We start from the raw sequence: 26213 nt of genomic DNA, 5'->3' as shown, positions 1-26213 counted from the left end.
GTGCCCCTCCCTTAGTTGTCCTAAGATATCCGAGATCAGTGGGATGGGGTAGGCGTTGGTTTGGGTGACTGCGTTGAGTTTTCGAAAGTCAATGCACAGGCGCAAGTCACCCGTCTTCTTACGGACAAAGAAAGCGGGGGCGGAGTTAGGAGCGGTTGATGGCTGAATGAACCCCCGAGCAAGATTTTTGTCTAGAAAGTCTCGCAGTACGGCGCGCTCGGAAACGCTCATAGGGTAAATTTTGCTTTTAGTCAGTTTGCAGTCTCCCACCACTTCAATAGCACAGTCCGTTTTACGGTGGGGGGGGGGGCAATGCATCGCATTCTTTTACATCAAAATCTCGGTATACATCGGGTAATTGGGTCGATGGTAGGGCATTGGAGGCTAAGGCTGAGGCGGGTGGAAGAACAACCACGACCTCGCATCGATGCTGGTCACACTTAGGGTTGGTAAACGTAATAGTGTCAGCCTCCCAGTCTATGGAGGGACTGTGCCCTTTGAGCCAGTTGATTCCCAAAATGACCTCGTATTGGACTGGAGCTTTGGTAAAGTCTATCTGCTCCCAATGGGAACCAATGCCCATCGCTACTCCCCGTGTGCGACGGTCGACTGGCCCCCCTTTAAAGTGGCTGCCGTCTATTTGGGCGAATTGGACGGGAGCCGGTAGATTTTCGGACTTGACTTGCAGAGCTGCAAACGTGGCCTCGCTGATTAAAGAGCGCCTGAGCCGGAATCTATGAGTGCTTTGACACGTAACTGAGGGCCCTTTTTATAGTGTTGTAACACTACGTCCACATACACAGTATTTTCGACTTCACTCACCATGACAGGAGCCTTGGATTTTGCAGGGGTTTCTGCAGGGGTCTGTGGGGACGCTCCACTCACCACAGACCGTGTCCGTTTTTTGACAGGTCAAGAGGAGATTCCAGATTGAGAGCTGGGGAATTCCAATGATGGTCTTCGTCTGAAGAAGGAGAGCTGTCCCCCAATGGGGCACTTGTAATCCAGGACCCTACGGGGTCGATGGGTGCAGGGAGACTAGACGGTTCTCCGACATGAAGTGCAAAGGGTGTGGGTCGTCCCGGCGCTGCGCTGCGGGTGGCCGCGGTGCCTCTGCGTTGAGGTCGTCCCCGAGCTCGAGGCGGTGCGTCTGGTCGAGTGGGTTCTGGACGTTGAGGACAAGCCGCTGCAAAGTGGCCCATAACACCGCAAACGAGACAGGCTCCTCTCTGGAAATGGGACTCGCGATCCAGAGGGAGCCGGGTTGGTCTCCGCGGGTTGGGATTTGAAGGTGTGGGGGGAGATTTTTGACCGCCCCTGTCTTTGGCCCGATTCCGGAATAGGGAAACGAATCGCTGGCGGCTTTCTACTTCCTCGGCCAGTAAAATCCAATCCTCAAGGGTATCTGGGTCGCCTCGCATATAAGACCAGTTCAAAATGTCTGGGTGCAAAGCTTCTCGGAAGTAGTGGATAAGGGTAGCTTCAGGCCAGTCCACTACTTTACTCGTGAGTCGTTGGAATTCCCGAACCAGAGAGGAGCCTTGCCGGAGTTGCAAAAGTTCCGCTTTGGCTCTCTCTCCCATGAAGGGGTCCTCAAAGCGCCTCCTTAAGGCAAACATAAAATTGTTGAGGGAGCGAATGGAGCGGGACCTCGTATCGAACAGGAGACTCATCCAGTCGGCCGCTTTCTCCGTTAACAGGGAGGCAACGAAACGGACACGGCTATCTTCGGTAGGGAAGAATTGTCTTTGCTCCCTCATATAAACTATCCACATGATGTAAAAAACGGGGCAGAGTTTCAACTGAACCGTCATAGGTAATCTTCAATTTGGGTTGTCTCCATGGCATTGGGGGTGCAGGTGGTTGTCCAGGAATTGGTGCCCCCGGCAACCCCGGTGCACCCAGTAGCAACGGTAAAGCAGGTACGATGGGCACAACGGGAATCCCCCTGGGCACCACGGGTCCTCCGCCAGGAGTGGCGGGTCCCCCGCCAGGAGCAGCGGGTCCTCCGCCAGGAGGAACTACCAGCGCAGCTGGTTGCTGTGGTGGTTGCTGCGGTGGCTGCTGTGACGTCACGGGAGCCGGAGCAACTGGCATGGTTTGGGCCCGTTGTAACTGGTCGTTGTCCCGAAGTACCAGAGCCAGTTGTTCTTGTAAGCGCGCCACCTGTTCCATAAGGTCCAGATTTTGGGTCCGCAACAAAAACACATCGTCGCCAGTACAGCCAGCGCGGCGGGATTGGCTGACCCGTAAATTAGCAGCCCAGAGTGATTCCCCACCGTACAGGTCCTCCTCGTCGGAATCATCCGGCAGATCGGGCAAAGTCCCCGCGAACCTGCGGGCGCGTTGGACGCTGCGCGACGGGACGAAAGTCGGGGAGAACAAGGGAAAATCAAGAGCCCCGGGTTGTCGGGGGCGCGTGCCGGATCACGCCCGTTCGGCAGCCAAACGTTCCTTCTCCTCCTGTTCAGCCCGAGCCCTGGCCGCGGCATCTGCCGCTGCCCGCGCCTGATCCTCAGCCTTCTTGCGTTCAGCTAAGGCCTGGTCAGCCGTCAACTTAGCGATGAGGGCTGTGGTAACCAGTGAGAGAGCCTCCAGCTCCAAAGCCAAGAGGAGTTCAGGGGGGTCGGTAAGATCCAACAGTGGTTGGATCTGCAGTGCCAAGGCCGCCGCACCAGCACCGAAGTCAGGGGTCAGAAGCTTTGTGATTTCAGCCACCGAAATCGTCGCTGAGATCTTGCCCTGCAAGAGCGCAGCCACCCGTGTAGCTACCGCTCTTGCCTCCGTTTGGGAAAGCTGGGGGTCCGTCGCGGCTGGAGTCGCCATATCTGATGGTTCAGCAGGGCGGATTGGGACCCCTGCCTGATCCAACTGTGTGTCACTGAAGGTTAGTCCCGCCAACAGGCTAGTTAGCAACTGCAAATCCTCCGCTGCCAAGCGAGTATCCTCCACCAACCAGTCCAGGGTGTGGAGGTCTTGGCGAGCACAGGCGTCCGCGACCTCGGACGTCCAGGAAACCGTCGCGGCTAGAGAATGCCACTGAGCTCGAACAAGTCCAATTAGGTGGTTGACTTCCGCATCAGTACGATGTATCTCAGCTAAAACGTCCCGTGCTAAATCGGGGTCGTCCACTGTCCCCAAGGGAAGGAACCAAGGATGGAAGCCTTCCAGGGCTCCGGGCAGGAACCCACCACCCGGGCGAACAGCACGGGGCTCCAGCCACGGGTAGACAACTCGGAGAGCACCGTCCTAGCTCCAATCCGAGCGGCAGGCGAATCCTTCGGGGCTCTAGCCTGACAGGTGAAAGAGGGTTCATTCCTGCCTTAATGTAAGCACTTGGTCCATAGAAATCCAAAAACCACACCAGGAGACTTAGTAGTCCAAAAGAGTAGGTTTACTGGTAACATAGGCAAGCAGAGCTTAGAAATCCAAAGGCAGGAATGGGGGGAAAATGGCAAGCACTTGATTATATGAGAATACAGAAAAGCAGCAGCAATACAGTCTCATGAGAGATAACCCCAAACAGTCTAGAAACACCAAGGCTCCCATGGGCACCCGCTAGCTTCAAAGGGAATAGGAATGCGAGCGTTTAGAGAAACAGTTTAGAGAAACAGAAACAGTCCTTGAACGGGAGTCTGTGAGAAAACGAAACGATCTTAGACACAGCGAGCAGGCCTGACAGGTAGGTGGGGCTGAGAGAGCTCTAAGAGAGCTGTGACTAGCTCAAGGTCACCCAGCTGGCTTTGTGTGTAGGAGTGGGGAAACCAACCTGCTTCACCAGATTAGCCTCCGCTGCTCATGCGGAGGAGTGGGGAATCAAATCTGGTTCTACAGATCAGAGTCCACCGCTCCAAACCACCGCTATTAACCACTACACCACACTGGTGTAGTGAAATTCGTGTTTCTCTTAATGGTTTCTTCCATATTTGCCACCAGAATTGTATACTGTTTTACTTAACCTTTCTGCTATGAAGAAACTTGCATCCTTTTTTGGGGTGAGGGAAGTCTGAAATAATTGACACGCCATGGAATCACCAAGGCACTTTCTATAATAACTCTAGCCATGCAACCAGTAGGAACAGAAAGAATAATCTACTATTGTATGTACGGTACTGTACTATTGTATCTATTGTATTATATCTACGGAAGTGATGAGCATCATCTCTGGAACATGAAAACGGAATACCCAGCCACTGCCATTCCCTCTCCCTTTGCCTACATCAGGGGTGGGGAACCTTTTTCCTGCCAAGGACCATTTGCACATTTATAACATCATTCGGGGGCCATAACCAGGTGTAGATCTCCCGGCGGGGGGGGGGGGAGGCTAGGGTTGCCAGGTCTCCAGCCACCACCTGGAGGTTGGCAACCCCAGGGGAGGCCACGCAGAGAAGGCCTGGAGGGCACCCCCACTCCCGTCATCCTCCCCCCCCAGGCGGGAGGGCAGCCAGCGGTGGGCCTGAGCAAACAAGGCGCCAGGGGGGGCCAGCCCGCAGCCGATCTGCAGGGAAGGAAGGGAGGAAGGAAAGGAAACAGAGAAAGAGGAAAAGGGAGGGAGGGGAAAAGAGGGAGAAAGGGAGTAAGAAATGGAGGGAGGGAAGAAAGAAAGAAAAGGACGGAGGGAGACAGACAAAGAGACAGAAAAGGGGAGAGAGGGAGAGAAAGGAGAGTGACAGAAAAAGAGGAAGAAAGAAAAGCCTTCCCCCCCACACACACACCAGTGCATGCCGGCCCCATGCGACCAGGCCCCAGCCTCCACGCCTCCCCCCACACACACACGGCCCTGGAGCTACCGAGGGCCACAGAAAATGTCCTTGGGGGCCGCATACAGCCCCCGGGCCTGAGGTTCCCCATCCCTGGCCTACATCTTCCCTAAAGCCTCACCTTTGCTCTTCTGGCAGATGAAGGAATGTTTCTCCTCCAGGCAGTTCCTGTCATCCCAGCGACCTGTGAACTGGGGTGGAGAGCCATGCCAAACTACTGCACAGTTGGTCTGCAAGATATAGAACGATAGAATCATGGAGTTGGAAGGGACCACCAGGGTCATCTAGTCCAACCCCCTGCACAATGCAGGAAATTCACAACTACCTCCCCCTTCACACCCCCAGTGATCCCTGCTCCATGCCCAGAAGATGGCAAAACAAAAAACAAAAAAACCTCCAGGATCCCTAACCAATCTGGCCTGCAGGACAATTTCTTCCTGACCACCTCCCAAGGAAGCCTGTTCCACTGAGGAACCACTCTAACTGCCAGAAAGTTCTTCCTAATGTTTTGTCAAAAACTCTTTTTGATTTAATTTCAACCCGCTGGTTCTGGTCCGACCTTCTGGGGTAACAGAAAACTCTGTACCATCCTCTCTATATGACAGCCCTTCAAGTACTTGAAGCAGGAGGGTTAAAGCCACTGGTCAGTATTCAAAGTTGCCAGACAGATGAATGGCTAGCAAAGGCTCTGGGGTGTGTGAGGGTCTCTTTGAGGTGTATCAAGCTCTGCTAACTGGCATTTGCACTGTCAAAGATTTGAAGCCAGGCAGTTGAAACACAATCCACTTGACAACAGTCAGGCATCTGCTGATAGTGATGAACTTTAGCTGGAGGTTCGGGGCAGACAAAATATATTTCTTCACCTGACAAGTCTTAGTGCCACAAGGTGCTGTGGGGGCCATGGTATTCCTGGCACTGAAGACTGATCTATAACGGCTGAACTTGATAGCTGGAAATGAGAACTTCCTCAGTCAGGGACAGGCTACCTTTGATTTATCAGATGATGAGGGAAAATAACAGGGAATGGCAATCACCATCTTGCTTGAGACTACTACTTGCCCCTGCACCTGAGATTTCACCTGCTGCTGCCCTTTTCCAACTCTCTTTATAGCCTCAAAAAACAAGTTTTCTTTGACGGTTGATATTCCCAGCATCCTCAGTTCTGCACTCAAATACTGTCTGTGCCTTTGGGGAAACTGTGATTTACATGCATTCCTACAGCAGTTTGGTGCAGACACATCCTTGTCCCAGTATCAGCAACACACTGAAATCTGAAAATAGACACTCACTGTTATTCTTTAATACATGCTGCTTTTTGCCAGGCACTGAGTAGTCGTCTAAAACATGTCCAGATAGAAGCCCACAGAATTACAGAGAATTCCAAAGAGGGAAGCGCAGGACTTTGACTCACCGGCTTCTCATTGGCAGGTGAGGTTCCATATCCAGATGGCTCACCAGGGGCCCAGTTCATATACTTGACAGGTTCAGAGTCCACCCACTGGAATTCCTTCTTGGTATCATGGAGGCCAATCCACAGGTCAAAGGTTGTATTTGGGAGAAGAGTGGTTATAAAAGCTGCAAGAAGTGAAGGAAGAGAATGGCAAGAGCCTGCAGGTGAAGCTAGCATATTACAGGAGAAAGCTATGAAGTTTTATAACATATAATGCAGCTAGAAGCTAGAGGCTGAATTCCACCAATTGTCCACCTGAATTTCCTCACCCCCTTTCTATGCTTTGTAATCAGGAGTAGCACTGGTGGTTAATTTCTTGCTAGAGTTCAATCCTGTCTCAAGCATCAGATAATTGGACTTTGATCATCAAATGGCAAACTTGACAGGGACTCTATTCTTCATTATTGCTTCACATCATCATAGAGCAGCATTCAAAATTGGTTCTGGGGATGAGACAGACCGGCCTGACAGTAGATGCTGGCCCATGCTGCTGCTGCTGGCATAAACCAGTAAAATGTGAACAGATCTGGTTTTGCCCAGTATGATTTCAGTAAGAACCTTTACCCTAGGCGTACCTTTATCATTTCATAATCTATTAGGAATCCCTGTTTCTGCCCCCAAGTGTTTGTGCACTTTTCCATTAGAATGAGATGTTCACTTGACTGGGCCATAAGTTATTAATTCCCAGAGGCAACAGAAGACCAGACACAAGCACACTGGTGTGTAAACAGAGCACCTTTGCAAAGCCTTACCTTGCTCCATGTGGTTGGAGATGGTAGCCAGCATGCCCCCCTGAATCTCACAGGTGTGCTTTGCCTCAGGCCAGGTCACCTGCTCTCGCCTGTAAATCCTAAAGCACTATATGGCATGCAGTGATAGAGAGAAGAACACAAATAGGAGAGAGATCAGATAGGGGATTACTTCACCACTGCTAGGGGATGGCTGGGGAAAGGATAATCCCTATCCATATCTTCCTAAAACTTCTCAATCAATCTGCTTCCTGACGACTGTGCCCCCAATATCCAGCCAGATTATGACCCCTCCGTGATGTAAAAGGGATTTTAAACAGTGAAGGCAGACAGAAGACTTCTTTTGGAATAACAGTCCACTGAGTCACTTGAACTCTTGACTTGTTAAGAGGTTCAAAATGTGGGTCAAAGGCCAAAAATGCATGGTCGCTTAGCCCACATTATTCCGTTTCAGCCAGGATCAAAGTAATCCGGGCTGGAGGAGAAACTGTACGCATTACCTGGAATGAGCAGGGACTAAACTGTGTGCAAACGGATTCATGTAAACAGAAAATGGGGGTTCCGTGGAGTTCCTGCTGAGTAAGCCCTCCCCAGCTCCTGGTGATTGGTCCTTTTAAATTGACCAATGAAGGCTTTTCTCAACCAGCTTGTAATTTAAAAAGCATTTTAAGAACAAAAAGGCCTTTCTTTTTCTCAGAAAGAGCTCCGAGGTAGCAGGAAGCAAGAAGCACTTGAATCCCTGCCTCTTCACACACTGCTTTGTGATTGGCTGTGAGAGATGCCAATCTTCTGTGCTTCCCCTGGTTGGCTGCCAGAAGAGCAATGGGAAAAGCCGGGTTCATTTTGTCTTGAAACAGGGTTGAGCCGACAAGGGATGAGGTAACGTTTGTTCAAAAAGGTTTAATCCAGGGCTGAGCCGAGATAGCTCCTGGCTGAAACAGGGAAGAAAGTGGGCTAAGCGACTGTGCGCTTTTGGCCAAAGACTAGAACAAGCTGGTGAAGAGGTTAACAGCTGCAGGCAAGATTACCCTGAGCTAAACGTAGCCAAGAGCACCGAATGCACAGACCCAGATGGAGGAGGCCACGGCTCAGAGGGGCAGTACCAGCTTGCATTGAAAGTACCTTGTTGAGACAGACTGAGGCCTGGGGCCCTGCGGAGCGGATGTCCCTCAGAGCAGACTGCACCAGGCGATGTGGTCTGATCTGGGATAGAGCTGCATAGTAAGTTTAAGGGTTCAGCTGTTACTCTGGAATTCCTTATTTGTTTTAGTGGGAGGATTTGTACCTTGCCTTATTTTCTATATTGGTTTCCAAGGTAAGTTGGAAAAAAAATTAATACAGAAGAATTAACAATTATCATTGTAGCAGACAGAACGGGATGTGGAGCAACAATGATTCCAAGCTGCTCCTCTTCACACTGGCTCAAGTCCTCATCGCAGCCCCCCAGCAGATCTGCTGCCATCGCATCCGAACTGCAAGACCCCTGCTACGAGGGCTGCAGCCCAGAGCCCCCCCTTGCCCCTGAATGACTTGAGTGCACAACTCTGTCAGAAAGCAGTGAGCCATCACACACAGATTTTGCTGGAAATGCCTATGCTCTGTTCCCCTTGAAATTGATGGGTGAGAGGAAATAAACCCTACAGGGCGCCCCGGGGAATGCTTTCTGACAGAATTGTGCACGCAACTGAACTTGGCCAGGGGGGGCTGAGCCCCTCCGGGCAACTAATGCCCACATGAGGGGCTGTTACAATGGCAGCTGAAGCACAGTCCTGCCCTACCTTCCTGTTGTATCATATTACAATTTCCATGATTCTTTGGGGCTTTGTTCCTGTTTGCTAGTATGTATTTGTGTGTTTACTGAGAAAGGCACTGCTGACAGTTTTAGCATCAGTAAGGTGCCTTTGCCTGTCAGGGCATCGTATTGTACAGTGGAGTCCAGGGTCTTGTACAGCATGAGGAGCCAAGAGCACTATATGTTCATTGTTTTGCCACATTATGAATAGGGTCATGCAAAAAAAAAAAATTGGAGTAAATTTTGGGTTCAGGTTTATTGGGCCGAAAGTATTTAAACACTTTCAGAAGCAAGAGAACATAACTCTGAGATACTTTTGCCCCACCAGGTGGACTGTTAGAGAAGTTTCCTTACAGTCAGTGGATTCATATTATAGGGAGTTGATTCAGTTCTTCGAGAATGTATCAGAAGAAAAGAACATAAGAAAAGCCCTGCTGGATCAGACCAAGGTGCATCAAGTCCAGCAGTCTGTTCACACAGTGGCTAATTGGGTGCCTCTAGGAAGCCCACAAACAAGACAACTGCAGCAGCATTTATCCTGCCTGTGTTCCACATTACTTAATATAATAGGCATGCTCGTCTGATACTAGAGAGAATAGGTATGCATCATGACTATTCATTTTAACTAGTAGCCATGGATACCCCTATCTTCCATGAACACATCTACTCCCCTCTTAAAACCTTAGAATTATAGAATCATAGAGTTGGAAGGGACCACCAGGGTTATCTAGTCCAACCCCCTGTACAATGCAGGAAATTCACAACTACCTCCCACACACATTCCCAGTGATCCCTACTCCATGCCCAGAAGATGGCCAAGATGCCCTCCCTCTCAGGAACTGCCTAAGGTCATAGAATCAGCATTGCTGACAGATGGCCATCCAGCCTCTGCTTAAAAACCTCTAGGGAAGGAGCACTTACCACCTCCTGAGGAAGCCTGTTCCACTGAGGAACTGTTCTAACAGTTAGAAAATTCTTCCTAATGTCTTCTTCTGAGCAGAGATTTTGGGAAGGGGAGAATGAGGACCTGGGGCAAATAGTGGTAACAAGGTAGGAAGTCCTAGAACGTCTAGACAAACTGCAAACTAATACGTCACAGGGACCAGATGGTATTCACACTAGAGTTCTTCAAGAACTCAAATGGGAAATTGCTGAACTCCTAACAATGATATGTAACATGACCCTTAGATCAGCCTCTGTACCAGAGGACTGGAGAATTACAGGCAAGTTAGTTTAACGTCAGTTCCCTGTAAATTAATGGAAAGCATTATTAAAGAGAATTGTCAAGCATATATTGAAGGGCAAGGCCTGCTGAGCAAAACCCAACATGGCTTCTGTAAAGGTAGGTCCTGTCTCACGAACCTTTTAGAATTTTTTGAAAGCGTCAATAAGCATGTGGACAGGAATGAGCCTGTGGACACTGTGTATTTGGATTTCCAAAAGGCTTTTGACAAAGTCTGCTAAGCAAAGACTGCTAAGCAAACTCCATAGTCATAGGATAATAGGACAAGTTCTCTTATAGATTGAGAGCTGGCTGAAAAATAGGAAGCAGAGAGTAGGAATAAATGGTCAGTTCTCACAGTGGAGGGATGTGAGCAGTGGGGTGCCTCAGGGATCTGTGTTGCGACCGATGCTTTTCAACCTGTTCATCAATGACCTGGAGTTGGGGGTGAACAGTGATGTGACCAAGTTTGCAGATGACACCAAATTATTTAAGGTGGTTAAAACAAAATTGGACTGTGAAGAGCTCCAAAAGGATCTCTACAAACTGGAAGAATGGGCATTAAAATGGCAAATGAGATTCAATGTGAGCAAGTGTAAAGTGATGCATATTGGGGCAAAAAATCCCAACTTCACATATGCTCTAATGGGATCTGAGCTAGCAGCGACAGACCAAGAAAGGGAACTTGGGGTTGTAGTGGATCATGCAACCCAATGTATGGCTGCTGTAAGAAAGGCAACTTCCATGCTGGCCACAATTAGACAAGGAATAGAGAATAAAACTGCTGCTATCATACTGCTGCTATCATACTGTTGTACAAATCTATGGTGAGACCTCACCTAGAATACTGTGTATACTTCTGGTCACCACACCTAAAAAAGGATACTGCAGAGCTTGAGAAGATGCAGAAAAGAGCAACCAAAATGATCAGGGGATTAGAGCCCCTCTATGAGGAGCGGTTAAAACACTTAGGGCTGTTTAGCATGGAAAGAAGGTAGTTAAGGGGAGACATGATAAGAGGTCTATAAAATTATGCATGATATGGAGAGAGTGGACAGGGAGAAGCTTTTCTCCCTCTCTCATAATACTAGAATGTGGGGTCATCTGCTGAAGCTGGAGGGTGACAGATTCAAAACAGATAAAAGGAAGTATTTCTTCCCATAATGCATAGTTAAATTGTGGAACTCCCTGCCCCAGGATGTGGTGATGGCTGCCAATTTGGAAGGCTTTCAGAGGGGAGTGGACATGTTCATGGAGAAGGGTATTCATGTCTACTAGTCAAAATGGATACTAGTCATGATGCTTACCTATTCCCTCCAGGATCAGATGAGCATGCCTATTATATTGGGTGCTTTGGAACACAGGCAGGACAATGCTGCTGCAGTTGTCTTGTTTGTGGGCTTCCTAGAGGCACCCAGTTAGCCACTGTGTGAACAGACTGCTGGACTTGATGGGCCTTGGTCTGATCCAGCATGGCATTTCTTATGTTCTTATGTGTCATTTAAGTACATGGTATTTTAAATTGCTGCATCTTAATGAGTGGGTTGTACCCAGATGACGCAATCTGTATAGGTTTACCACTAATTATACCAACACATGCCAACAGTTGGGGAGGGGAAGTGAAGGGAAAATTGGAAGGATAGGTGGAATATGGCAGGAGAGGATGCTTGTGGGAGCAGCAGAAGGGGTATAATAGGGGATTAGGAGAATATTTGATTGTACTGTAATTTAAAAAATGTAAATAAAGAAACAGTTTGCATTATTAATTAAAAGTTAAAGTTGTATTTCAGCAGTCTGAAGATCATTTGTTGAAGCCCCCCTAAATTTCTGGGAAGCCTCCCTAAGTTTCTGGGGAGCCTCTCCCTAAATCCCCCATGACCCTGCCTCCATAGATAGTGGCAAAGGAAGCCCCTCCCTGTGCTGTCACCTCCCTATGATGTCATAGCAATGCCTCTGGCCCAGCCCCTGCCCCCACCCCAGGGAATTTGGAAAGTCTATGCCCGTTTCCAGAGATGAATCCCATCTGCCTTATCTAGCTCATGTTAAGTTGCCATATCTTCTGTGTGAGTATTATACAGATCTCTCAAGATCGGTGGTTGGCCTACATAAACTTTTAGCCTCCCTTTCAGAGTATTGCTCCAAAGAGAGCCTAACTATTAATGTTTCTAAGTTGAAAGGTCTTTTTCTTTAGTAAAAAAAAGCAACCAGCACGGTGTAGTGGTTAAGGTGTCAGACTAGGACAGTGGTTCCCAACCTTTTTTTGACCAGGGACCACTAGGACTTTTTTGTTTGGTGCAGGGACCCCAAGGTTCAAAATAAAAATTTTGAGAATTTGAAAATAAACTTTAATCATAACTGTTAGAATAATATTTGAATATATATTTTTATAACAGAGGACTTTTAATTGAAAATATTAATTTATTATGGGTTTATAACTTTGTTTCGCGGACCTTAATTTAGTTCTCGCGGACCCTTGGGGGTCCATGGACCCCTGGTTGGGAACCAGTGGACTAGGACCTGGGAAACGCAGGTTCGAATCCAAACTCACGCCATGGAAGCTTGCTGGGTGACCTTGGGCCAGTCACACATTTTTAGCTCTGACCCTGGCTAGTATTTGGATTGGAGATCTCCAAAGAACACCAGGGTCCTGATGCAGAGGCAGGCAATGGCAAACAACCTGCCAGGCCTGCTCTCTGCTGAGACAGCCAGACTCTGTGTGTGTGTTATGATTCCGCCAGGTGCGTCCCAAGGCCAAGCCTGGTAACTGCCAAATTCCTTTCCTCTGTGGGAACTGCTCTCGTAGGGGGGGGCAGTTGCCATGGCCGCCTTCACTATCTGATATGATCAATGCTCTTCCATATAGGCCTTTAGCTGTGCCTTTAGTTCTCATTTGTGCCAATTTACCTGTTAGCTCTGTATACCTGTAGGTTTTCTAATAAATCAACTCTCTTTTGGACTACTCACCTGTGGATGTTGTTTATGGGATTACCACGAGGACAAGTGCTCACATTTTGGCACGAATGACTCTCTATTTTTTACCTGCCTGGCTGGAGCCCTGGAGGGATCGCCAGGTTCTCGGATTGGAGCAGGGAACATGCTCTCCGAGTGAATTGCCTGTGGCTGGAGCCCCGGGGGGTTTGCCTGAGTCCCGGGTGGGAGTAGAGACAGTGCTCCCCGGGTAGAGGGTTTCTGGCCGAAACCCTGGAGGGTCCTGAACCTTGGTACCCTCTGTTGGGACCATCGGACAAGTACCCCGACGACCCTTCTCTGCTGAATGACATTCTTGCTGAGGCGCTGCGGACGGATGCAGAGATCAATCGCCTAATTGTACTTATTCGAGTTCAGTGGCATCGCCTAGCTGACACGACCCCCTGGATGACCCCCGACGCAGATCAAAGTGCCCAGCACGACCTCCGAACACTGGATAGTTTGTTGGAAGAAGTTCGGCTGGCGCAGGAGGATTTAGCAGCCTTGACCCGCTTATTAGCGGGATTAACTGTATGTGAGGCGTAACATGAGCTGGCAGCAGCCCTGATCCGCCCCGATCCATGGCGGGAGCACGGGCGGAAAAGGTCCCGATCTCAACCGTTCCTGATCCCAACTTGTGCTTGCAGGAAGCATGGGATGTAGCAGCCCGGACGGCTGTACTGTTTGTAGGACTGACCTCGACCAAGGCCACGGTGGCCGAACTCACGAAGTGATTAACCCCTGAGTTTGGGCAGATGCTGCTGCTCTGGCAGTTCGGGTTCAACCATTATTGGACCTAAAAGATTCCTCTGAACTTCTTCTGCTTTTGGAGCAAGAAGCCCTCCCGATCGTCACTATGGCGATTGCCACTAAGCTTGAGGCCGACCAAATGCTCACTGACCGGAAGCGAGCCGAAGAACAGTTGTGGGCAGCGGCTGCGGCTGCAGCTCGAGCGCGGGCCAAGAAAGATGAGGAGCAACGTTTGGCCACCGCTCGAGGCCGTGCAACAACGGTCATGGACGTGCGTCCCAAAGACAGTATAGGATTCGGGTTTATCCCCTCGTTTTCCCCGACTTATGGCCCGTCTCGCAACGTGCAATGCGCACGTCAGCTCGCAGGTCGCTTGATTGAGCCGGACTACTCGGATGAGGAGGACTTGCATGGTGAGGAACCCCACTGGGCTACTGATCTCTGGGTCAGCCAGTCCCGACGTATGGGGGGAACTGGGGACGAAATGCGTCTCTTGCGGGGCCAGAACCGAGACTTGACTGATTGTGTGGCCCGTCTGCAGGACCAAATGGAGCTGCTACTTCAAGAAAATGAACGTTTACAATGAGCTCACTCCCCCAGTCCAACCGGTGCCGGGACAGCCAACTTAGCTGGCTCCACGACCACAATTTCCGCCGCTGAGGGCACCACTTCTCCCCCCTCCGGGACAACCAGCCCAGCCGCCTCCAAGACATCTGGCTCAGCCGGTCCCAGGAGCACCGGTTCTGCCACCCCCAAGGCAGCCAGTTTTGCCGCCCCCAGGGCAACCGCCAGTGCTACCCCCAGCGCCCCCTCTCATACAGTGGAAACAACCACGGTTAAGGGTGACCTACGACGGCTCAGTTGAGGCTCTGCCCTGTTTCCTACACCAAGTGGACAGTTATATGAGGGAACAGGGGCAGCACTTCCCCACCAAAGACAGCTGAGTACGGTTTGTTGCCTCGCTATTGACTGGAAGAGCCGCCGACTGGATGGTTCTCCAGTTTGACACTCGGGCCCGATCCATACGCTCACTCAATGAGTTCATGCGAGCGTTACGGCGACGTTTTGAGGACCCTTTCCTGGGAGAGAAGGCCAAGGCAGCCCTCCTGCAACTTCGACAAGGCTCTACACCAGTGGAGGAATTCGCGGACGAATTCCAAAGGCTCGCCAGTAAAATAGTGGACTGGACCGAGGCTACCCGAATACATTATTTCCGGGAAGCCTTGCATCCTGAGATATTGAACTGGGCTTATATGCAATGAGACCCAGACACTCTGGAAGAATGGATTTTACTAGCTGAGGAGGTAGACAGTCGTCGCCAATTCATTTCGCTGGCCCGACGTCGAGCCAGGGAGGGGGGCAACCAAAAGCCCCCGCCTAAGGCCGCAGCTCCTACACCGCGGAGACCTGCTCTACCCTCGCAAGACCGTGTGTCTCGGTTTCAAAGGGGAGCCTGTCTCATTTGCGGAACCATAGGCCACTTTGCTGCAGCCTGCCCGCTTCGACCAGACTGGATGGACTGCCCTGGAATCGGGGGCGACCTCAACGAAGAGGCACCCCAGCCAACCATAGCTCTGCTCCAGGACGGACCGCGCCATCTGCTCTCCACGTCAAAGATGCACCTCGTGAGTCTGCACCGGCGGACCCATCAGGGTTCCGGATTACAAGTGCCCCGAGAGGGGACAGCTCACCATCTTCGGATGCGGACAGAGGCTGGGACCCCCCTGCTTTGAATCTTGAATCTCCTTTAGATTTGTCAAAAAATGGGCGGGGTCTGCGGTGAGTGGAGCTACACCGCGGACCCTCGCAGCTGTTCATACAAAACCCAAAGCTCCAGTGAAGGTGAGTGAGATCGAAGATACTGTGTATGTGGACGTAGTTTTACAGCACCATAGAAGGGGCCCCCAGTTACAAATCAAAGCACTCATTGTGCCGGCGTAGGCCAAGGGCTGGGCTGTGCCCGCAGTCCTCAGACGTGCGGGAGGTATCTAGCCCCTTTCGGAGCAGGCAACTAAGATTATGCTATCTTACCAAGGTCAGAAGTCAGAGGCGTCGTCAAAGCAGGCAGGAGTCCACGGCCGGAAAGATCAATCATGAGCAGTAGCAAGAACACAGAGAAACTGCACGGTTGCTTCCGCAAAGTGAAAGCATGCCTGCACTGCCTTTATCAGTCAGTGCACTTCCAAGCTAGGCTTCATCCTGAAACGACTCAGCACCAGTTCTCTGTCTGCTTAGCCTCTCCAAGCGAGCATTCTCCTTTTACCCTGCAAAATCACACGCTGCCGAGTCCTGATATGCCTAGCAGGTTCAGGTGAGCTTGGAGGGCTGCCGTTCTCAGCTTCTGCTGCAGGTGTTGGGGGAAGAGTAGCATCTGTCTGCCCTTGTTCCATCTCTCTGCTTAGCTGTGGTTCCTGCTGAGTTGTTTCAGGCTCCTGGGCTACTGACTGCAATGGAGGTACTGAAGGACCAGAGGTAACCTGTTCCTCCACTTCAGCTTCAGAGTCCTCCGAGTCCTCAGCTCCCAAGGCAGGGCCCATGACACCCATAGACTCTGGGTGTGCCCACTCCCTGATCAACGAAGCCACTTTCAAAGCGCTCAAAGTCAAGTCAGAGACCCTGCCAGCTCCCATCCAGTTCCCCCAAATGGATGGCAGTGACTTCAAAGGTGGGCCAGTAGATCATCGCACTTGCGGGGTGGCGATGGGCATTGGCCACCATTGGGAGCAAATTGACTTCACCATAGCCCCTATCAGATACGAAGTGGGGTTGGGAATTAACTGGCTCAAGGGGCACAGCCCTTATATTGACTGGGGGGGCTGGGACTATAAAGTTCTCTGATCCTAATTGCGACCAACACCGTCTCGAGGTGGCTGTTGTACCTCCGTCAACCTCGGCTTTAGTCTCAGACACCCCCTCGTCCTCTCCACTACCTGTTGAATATCAAGACTTTGCAGATGTTTTTGATGTGCAGGAATGTGATGTACTGCCCCCCCCCCCACCACCAAACTGACTGTGCTATTGAAGTGGTGGGAAATGAAAAACTGCCTAAAAGTAAGATTTATCCCATGAGCGCTTCTGAACGTACCGTGCTACGTGAATTCTTGGACAAGAATTTGGCTCGGGGTTTCATCCGGCCGTCTACCGCCCCTTCTTCGGCCCCTGTGTTCTTTGTGCGCAAGAAAACGGGTGACTTGCACTAATGCATCAACTTTCGAAAACTCAATGCAGTCACCCAGTCCAATGCCTATCCCATTCCTTTGATCTCGGATCTCTTGGGACAATTAAAGGAGGGGCGTATCTTTACAAAACTAGACTTGGTGGAAGCCTATTACAGAATCAGGATTCGGGAGGGCGATGTACCTCTAACAGCCTTTTCCAGTTGCTTTGGCATGTATGAATTCTTAGTGATGCCTTTTGAATTAAAAGGGGCCCCGGGGGTCTTCATGCAATTCATTAATGAGATCCTACATGACTTGTTGTATAGGGGCGTGGTGGTTTATTTGGATGATATTCTCATTTACTCTAAAACTATGGACGAACACGTTGCCCTGGTGAGGGAAGTACTGCAATGCCTCAGAGACAATCAGCTCCATGCTAAGGTGTCCAAGTGCGAATTTCACCAAAAACAATTAATCTTCCTGGGCTATATAATTTCACACCACGGTCTCACTATGGACCCTGACAAAGTGCAGTCTGTAACCCGTTGGGAACCACCCTCCACCCGTAAGCAGGTTCAGCAATTTCTTGGGTTCGCTAACTTCTACAGGGGGTTCATCCCCAACTTCGCTCAAATCGCACTCCCCATCACGGATCTCCTTAAGACTAAGGGAAAAGGAAGTGCCACCGCGTTGCCCTCAGCTAAAATCAATTGGACCCCCCAGTGCCAAACCTACCTCTGAACTGGTGTTAAAGCACCCTGATCCCAAACAGATGTTTATAGTTCAGGTTGACGCCTGAGATGTGGCAATGGGGGGGTGTGCTTTTACAGCAGGGGAGGGACGGTCTTCTGCATCCGTGTGCTTACTTCTCTAAGAAGTTCGCGCAATCTCAGCTCAACTGGCCAATCTGGGAAAAGAAAGCGGCTGCCGTCCACCATGCCCTTACGGTGTGGAGACAGTTTTTGGAAGGTTCTAAAGTCCCTTTTGAAGTATGGAGCGATCACAAGAACCTGGAGGCGCTCACGGGGACCCGTAAACTGTCCGCGAAACAGGTACACTGGGCAGACTTCTTTGCTCAGTTCCATTTCGTATTAAAACATGTACCAGGGAAACAGAATGTTGCTCTATCCAGACTTCCCCAATACCCAACCAAGGCTGAACGCCCCACAGAGTCCCTGTTCACTCCTGCTCAAAGAGGTTTGCTGCCCACTCTAGCAGTCCAAACCCGATTGCAAACCCGGCTCCCGCCACAACCTTCACATGGGGGGGGGCACTCCAAGCCCAACCACGCCGGTCAGCCCGACTGCGCCGCCCCCCTCGCCTCCGTCGCCAGTTCCGCCGGCACCCGATTGCCCTGACAGTCCAGCCATCCAACCCCCCTCGGGGACATCAGCTTCCTCTCCCGCCAGCACGGAGCCCACACTGCCAGATGGGGTGGGTCTAACAGACTTTTTTGACCTCACTTCGGTCCAATTGCCAAGCCGAACTCTGCGCAAACCTTCCCCACCACTCTGACTGAACGTGGAGGTTTGTGGTACAAAGATTCTAAGCTATATGTGCCTAAAGGACTACGGAAGGGAGTACTACAGCTAGTCCATGGAGCCAAGACCGCAGGACACTTTGGATTTCTAAAAACATTACATTTGTTACGGAGACAGTTTTGGTGGGCGGGCATGCAAACTGACGTGGATTCGTTCATCCGCAGTTGCCCAGTCTGCGCTACTGTTAAAAGGTCCCAAGGAATACCTCCCAGATTGTTGCAACCGTTAGAGACCCCCACTAGACCTTGGGAAGTAATCGCAATGGATTTTATGACTGACCTCCCCCTCAGCGAGGGAAAAACTGTACTTTGGGTAATCACTGACCTATTCTCTAAACAGGTTCATCTCGTCCCTTACGCAGGTATCCCATCTGCTCCGAAACTGGCCCGCCTCTTTGTATCACATGTCTTCCAACTACATTCCTTTCTGAGCAAGGTAGTCAGCGACCGTGGAAGTAGCTATGTAGCTAAATTCTGGAAAGCTTTCTTAAAATTGGTGGGGGTAGAACAAGGTCTCTCAAGTGCCTTCCATCCCCAAACCGACGGCCAGACGGAATGGGTTAATGCTGTATTAGAATGCTATCTACGTTGTTATGTTAACTTCCATCAAGATGATTGGGTTGAATTGTTACCCTTTGCTGAATATGCATATAATAATGCTGTCCATCAATCCACTGGGTATAGCCCCTTCCGGGCCGTATATGGTCAGGACTTCGGCCCCATCGGCCACTACGATGTCTCGGGGGAGGAGGGGGGCAAAGGTGTAGCCGACTGGGTACACACTATTCAAACAACCTGGCCCTGGCTGATTAAAAACCTGGAACGGGCCAAACGTAAATACAAGGCTCAGGCTGACAAACACCGCTCACCAGGGAAGGATTATAAAGTGGGGGATATGGTTTACTTGTCCACCAAGAATCTGCAGTCCAACCGCCTGTGTAACAAACTCAGTGCCAGGTACGTGGGACCCTTTCCCATTTCTCGAGTCATCAACCCAGTAACTGTGGAGCTCTCGCTCCCGAAGTCTTTACGACGGATCCATCCCGTGTTCCATATCAGTTTACTGAAACCGCACATTCCCTCCCCGGAGTGGCACCCTGAACCCCTCCTCGAACCGCCGGTGATGGTGTGGGGGAAGAACATTTTGAAATTGCAAAAGTCCTGGACTCGCGTCTCCATCATGGGTCCCTCCAGTATTTGGTTCGTTGGAAACACTTTGGTTCTGCGCACGACGAGTGGGTGCGCGCACTTGATGTTTCTGCACCCTGTTTGAGCCGTCAATTCCATACGGCTTACCCTCACAAACCAGCGCCCATACACGGAACTGTGGGAGGAGGGCCTTAAGGGGAGCAGAATGTCAGGCCTGCTCTCTGCTGAGACAGCCAGACTGTGTGTGTGTTATGATTCCGCCAGGTGCGTCCCAAGGCCAAGCCTGGTAACTGCCAAATTCCTTTCCTCTGTGGGAACTGCTCTCGTAGGGGTGGGGGTTGCCATGGCCGCCTTCACTATCTGATATGACCAATGCTCTTCCATATAGGCCTTTAGCCGTGCCTTTAATACTCATTCATGCCAATTTACCTGTTAGCTCTGTATACCTGTAGGTTTTCTAATAAATCAGCTCTCTTTTGGACTACTCGCCTGTGGATGTTGTTTATGGGATTACCACGGGGACAAGTGCTCACACAACCTCTGAATGTCTCCTGCCTTGAAAGCTCTACGGGGTCACCATAATTCAGCTGTGACTTGATGGCAAATAAAACAGGTCAGCCTATGGAGCAAGTATAGCAATTTAAGTATTTAGGAGTTATATTTCAAGTGAATCTTTCTCTGAAGGTGCATTTGAACTCTGTTATAAAAACAGCCATAAGTACTGGGAAGACTATTTCAAAATTTTATTATTCCTCTGGGGGACAATACATTCCTGCAGCAGTTAAAGCATTTCTTGTTTAAGTTTCTGGGCAGTTATTGTATGCTGCGGGGGTTTGGATTAGTGTGGTAACAGATAATATTGATGGACCTTTACTAAGATTTTTACACAATATCCTGGTAACTCCGAAATGTGTGGCAGGAATTGGTTTGAGAGCCTCGATTGGGGAAATGTCTTTTGAAGCAAAGGCTTGCTGGAAAGAGCTTACTTGGGAAATTAGGATATTTACAGTGCATTCCTAAAGAAAATGCCTGAGACCCTGGAGAGCCGCTGCCGGTCTGAGTAGACAATACTGACTTTGATGGACCAAGGGCCTGATTCAGTATAAGGCAGCTTCTTTTTAGGGAAGGGCCGTGGCTAAGTGGTAGAGCATCTGCTTGGCATGAAAGTCCCAGTTTCAATCTCCGGCATCTCCACTTAAAGGGACTAGGCAGGTAGGTGATGTGAAAGACCTCTGTCTGAGATCCTGGAAAGGCGCTGCCAGTCTGAGTAGACAATACTGACTTTGATGGACCAAGGGTCTGATTCAGTATAAGGCAGCTTCATGTGTGTTCATGTGTTTCAAAGTTACTCCAGTCTAAGCCCACTGAAATGAATGGGCTTAGACTGGAGTAGCACTCCTTAGGAATGCACTGTTAGAATTTAGAATCAGGTCTTCTTGGATTAGATATTGTGAGAGTCCCCAGCTAGTTGGGCAAACTTCGCCAAATCAATTGCTCAGACTTGGATGCAGAAACAAAAGATTTATTGAAGGCTTCAAATAGAGAAGACAGGCTCATGGATTCAAAGTTGCGAGTGACCAGCTTATCGGGGTTACAGTATTTATCTACTACAGGGCATGAAGGTTCACACGCATGGGAGACATGGGAGGTTACAAGGCAAACCGGTGCAACATAAAACATCAAACAGTCCTAGAGAGACAGTGAGGGCTATCTGCATTTCAAGGCCGGAGTCAGCCCGAGGGAGTGAAGGCAGAAGGCACAGCAGGGGAGGAGAGGTGGCACCTGGGCAAGAAGGACGAGGCGGGGGACTCAGGAAGATACACAGAGGTGCGAACTGTTTGTACGAGTTCAAAGAGGGAGAGAAACAGATAGGAGCCAAAACCAGATGGCCCTCACATTCTGCCCCCCTTAAGGCCCCCCTCCCGCGAGTTCGGGAGGTCGAGGCTTCTCGGGATAAGCGCAATGGAATTCGTGCACGAGCCGGGTGGCGGCCATGTGGGGGGCTGCAACCCATTCATCGTGCGCGGCGCCTAGATGTTTCCATCGAACAAAGTAAAACAGCTTTCCCTTTTTCCACTTGGAATCCAAGACCTTGGACACTTCCATGTGGGTATCCCCACCCACAACAGTGGGCACTTCTGGTTTAGAAGGGGGGTGGAACTGGGGAGCGGAGACGAACGGCTTGAGCAGACTGATGTGAAAAACGGGGTGTACCCCGCGAAGGGTTTTGGGAAGATCCAGCTCCGCAGTTACCTCGTTAATCACCCGAGTAATGGGGAAGGGGCCCACATAACGGTCGCTGAGTTTTTTACAGGGTCGGAGGGAACGCAGATTCTTCGTGGAAAGATAAACCTGGTCCCCCACCCGGAGTTCCCACCCCTGTGACCGGTGTTTGTCAGCCTGTTCTTTGTATTTCCGCTTGGCCCGTTCAAGGTTCTTCTGTAGCCAGGGCCAAGTGGAACTGACCGCCTGCACCCATTCCTGCATCTCGGGCACTGCCTCGAGTTCGGGGGAGACGGGGGCGGCACCGAAAGGGCCGAAGTCGGTTCCGTATACTACACGGAACGGACTAAACCCCGTGGAGGAGTGGGGGGCATTGTTGTATGCGTATTCAGCGAAGGGTAACAGGTCCACCCAGTCATCCTGATGGTAATTAACATAACATCGGAGATAGCACTCGACCACGGCATTCACCCGTTCGGTTTGGCCATCAGTTTGCGGGTGGTAGGCAGATGAGAGACCCTGTTCCCCCACCCCCATAAGCTTCAGGAAGGCTCGCCAGAATTTGGCAACGAACTGGGCCCCTCTGTCGGAGAGGACCTTCCTAGGAATCGAGTGAAGCCGTAGGACATGGGCGACGAACATCTTGGCCAACCCCTGCGCCGACGGGAGCCCAGCGCAGGGGACAAAGTGGACCTGCTTGGAAAAGAGGTCCGTAACAACCCACAGTACGGTCTTGCCCCTGCTGGGGGGTAGATCGGTGATGAAATCCATGGCGATCACCTCCCATGGCCGGGTGGGGATCTCCAGAGGTTTCAGAAGCCCTGGGGTTTTTCCCCCCGTTTTTGGCGGTGGCGCATGTGGGACAACTGCGAACGTACAATTCCACATCCCCTCTCATGCCCGGCCACCAGAACTGCCGCCGTACCAAATGCAACGTCTTGACAAACCCAAAGTGACCGGCCAGCTTGGCCCCGTGGACCAGTCCCAAAACCTCCCTGCGAAGAGAGGCTGGGACATAGAGTTTCCCTTCCTGCACCCACCAGGACTCTCGCTGCTCCATACCGGAAGGGAGCGTCTGCTGCTCTGCTTCCTGTAGGGACGCTTCCCGGAGGCGCTGCTGGAAAGCCTCCGGGATTCCCTTGAGCGAGGGACCACTGGGGTGGCGGGTTTGAGACCGGGTGGAGACTGCCAAACCCGGGATCTCTCCCCTTTGCTCAGGAGTGAATAAAGAGTCCACAGGACGGTCAAAATCGTTGCGGTACTGGGGCAGTCGGGATAGGGCATCGGCTAGGGCGTTTTCCTTGCCGGGTACATGTTTGAGGGTGAACCGAAATTTGGCAAAGAATTGGGCCCAACGTATTTGCTTGGCGTTGAGTTTTCTAGCTCCTTTGAGAGCCTCCAGATTTTTGTGATCGGTACACACTTCAAACGGGAATTCTGCCCCCTCCAGAAAATGCCTCCACACAGTGAGGGCGTGCTTAACTGCCGCGGCTTCTTTCTCCCAGATGGCCCAGTTGATTTCGGACTGGGTAAACTTCTTGGAGAAATAGGCGCATGGCTTTAAAGCGCCATTTTCGTCCCGCTGCAGGAGGGCCCCTCCCATAGCTACATCGGAGGCGTCCACCTGGACCACAAACGGTTTGGTGCAGTCCGGGTGGGCCAGGACCGGTTCGGACGAGAAGAGTAGCTTCAAGTCCTCAAAAGCCTGTTGGCAGGGAGGGGACCACTGCAGTCGGGCCGAAGGCAAGGCGGCATTGGCACCTTTTCCCTTAGTGCGCAGAAGGGAAGTGAGAGGAAGAGCCACTTGCGCAAAGTTGGGAATGAAATTGCGGTAAAAGTTGGCGAACCCCAGGAACTGCTGCAGTTGTTTGCGCGTAGTAGGGGGTTCCCAATCTCGCACCGCCTGAACCTTTCCGGGATCCATTTCCAACCCCTGGTGAGAGATTACATAGCCTAGAAAGGTAATGGAAGGCTGGTGGAATTCACACTTAGACACTTTGGCATATAACTTGTGGTCCCGTAACCGCTGGAGGACCTCCCGCACCAGCCGGACATGTTCTTCCATGGTTTCAGAATAAATGAGTATATCATCCAGAAATACCACCCCCCCCCCCGAAACAACAAATCATGTAACACTTCGTTGATTAACTGCATGAACACACTCGGAGCCCCAGAAAGTCCGAACGGCATGACTAAATACTCAAACATGCCAAAACAGCTCGAAAAAGCCGTTTTTGGTTCGTCCCCCTCTTTTATGCGAATGCGGTGGTAGGCTTCCACTAAATCCAGTTTGGTGAAAATTCGGCCCTCCTTCAATTGTGCTAGTAGGTCTGGAATGAGAGGGAGGGGGTAAGCGTTAGACTGCGTGACAGCGTTGAGCCTCCGAAAGTCAATACACAGTCTCAGGTCTCCCGTTTTCTTTTTGACAAAAAAGGCGGGGGCGGAGTACGGAGCTTTGGAGGGGCGGATGAAGCCCCTCGCCAAGTTAGTGTCCAAATAGTCCCGCAACACTGTCTTTTCACTGGGGCTCATGGGGTACACCTTTCCCTTGGACAACTTGCCGTCCCCAACTATTTCAATCGCACAGTCGGTCTCCCGGTGTGGTGGCAGTTCGTCACACTCCCGCACATCAAACACATCCGAATATTGGGAGTATTCCGAGGGTAGGTTGGGGGTATTGGAAACGGGTCCTGGGGAACCCACTAGGGCGGCTGCCGGGGTCCCGGTCATGCGGTCCCTGTCATGCATGGCGCAGGGATCCTCAGGGAAGGTAAGGGTCCGCTTGACCCAATCAATAGAAGGGTTGTGGCCCCGTAGCCAATTCATTCCCAGTACTACAGGGGCAACTATGGGAGCAATGGTAAAGTACAGCCGTTCCCAATGCTCCCCTACAGTCATGTCTATCGCGGTAGTCCGGTGAATGACAGGCCCCTCTTTAAAGTCACTCCCGTCCATCTGGGAGAAGCGAAGGGGACCCGGGAGGCGCTTGCGGCGGACCTGCAATTTCCGGGCCGCCTCCTCGCTGGACGAGGGGGACGTGGTATTTGTAATCCGTGACTCGGCGGAGTCAGAGGTTGCACTGGCAATCCGGGGTCCCGATGGACCGGTCGAACTGGCGATCTCATCCAGGGCGTGGGCGTGCAGTGCCGAGGGGGTGCTCCGACGTCCTGGAGCGTTGCTTCGGCGTCGCGGTTGACCCTCTGCGGGGGCTTTCTCTGGTTCGCTCGGGACGGGGCGAATGGAAGCCGGGCGTCCGGAGCGGGATGGGCATTGGGAGGCGAAGTGACCCTTTCCTCCACAGACCAGGCACACCCCTGCCTCGAAGCGTTTGCGGCGCTCCGCTGGCGTGGGGCCGCTGCCGCCTGGGGTGCGAGGGTCCCGGATCCCACCTGCCTTGTCTCCTCTTGGTTTGAAGTCGCGGCCGGAACGTTGCTTGGACAGGTTCAGGAGCTGCTTCCGATTTTCGATGTCGGCAGCGTGGCGCACCCAACCCTCAACGTCCGGGGGGTTGCCTTGCATGAAGGCCCAATGCTGCAGGTCCGGGTTTAGGCCCTCCCTGAACAACTGCACCCGGGTAGCCTCACTCCAGTCCAGAACCCGACTCGACAGAGACTGGAACTCGCTCGCATACTGCGCCACTGACTTGGCCCCTTGGCGTAGTTGCATCAGAGCGGCTTTGGCCCGCTCCCCCAGGTTCGGGTCCTCGAACCGGTTACGGAGTGCGATCATAAAGTCATCCAAACTCCGTAGCACAGGGGAGCGGAGCTCGTACTGTAACACCATCCACGCGGCCGCTTCGCCCTGCAGGAGGGAGGCCACATACTGGACCTGGGACTCCTTGGAGGTAAAGGTCCTGCCCTGCTCCCGCATGAAAATGTCCACTTGGACCATGAAAAAGGTCAACTGGTCTCCCGACCCATCATATGTGATTTTCAAGTCCCGGCGGGCCGGGGTGCTGGGAGGAGGCGCGGGGGGAGCCGCCGGTATCCCATCCGGAGGGTTACCCGGCGGGGGCTGCACCTTCAGCGCGTCCATGGCAGCGGCCATCTCCTCCATCACAAGCTGCATGGCATCTATGCGCTCCACCATCGCCTGGCGCTCCTCCTGCCACTGTCTCCGCTCCTCATCCATCAGAGCGTCCCGACGAGCGGGGTCGTCCTCGAACCCCGTACCCGTTAAGGCCAAGCGGCGGTGCTTTGCCTCAGTCCGGGAAAGCGACCAACCTTTCGGCGAGTCCAGCCAAGTGTTAAAGGTGGTCTTGGGACGCGTGCCCGGTCCTGGGCCCGGTCGGGGCGCACCTGGCACCTTCTGGTCCGGTTTGTCTTTCGGGGCCGGCTTGTCCGGGGCACCGCTTCCATCCGGCGAGGCCGGAGGGGTCGTTTTTTCCTCGTCGGCTGACATAGCTGTCCCGTAGGGTACAGATGCAGAACGAAGAGGCAAGGACTCGCAACTT

At 51.7% G+C, this 26213-nt stretch overlaps 1 protein-coding gene across 1 annotated transcript in view; it reads right to left on the bottom strand.

The window, feature by feature from the left end:
- Positions 1 to 26213, bottom strand: part of MRC2 (mannose receptor C type 2) — a 112589-nt gene that overhangs the window by 8981 nt on the left and 77395 nt on the right. Inside the window, exons 21-23 of the mRNA XM_056864732.1 lie at positions 6963 to 7068; positions 6172 to 6335; positions 4882 to 4990 (exon numbers count right to left, since the gene is read on the bottom strand). Coding sequence (XP_056720710.1) covers positions 4882 to 4990; positions 6172 to 6335; positions 6963 to 7068 — 379 coding nt within the window. The remainder of the gene's footprint in view (positions 1 to 4881; positions 4991 to 6171; positions 6336 to 6962; positions 7069 to 26213) is intronic.

Source organism: Euleptes europaea, chromosome 18, assembly GCF_029931775.1.
Source record: "Euleptes europaea isolate rEulEur1 chromosome 18, rEulEur1.hap1, whole genome shotgun sequence".
Classification (NCBI taxonomy): domain Eukaryota; kingdom Metazoa; phylum Chordata; class Lepidosauria; order Squamata; family Sphaerodactylidae; genus Euleptes; species Euleptes europaea.
Note: the sequence above shows the minus strand (reverse complement) of the source record. Positions and strands in the feature narration are given on the sequence as shown.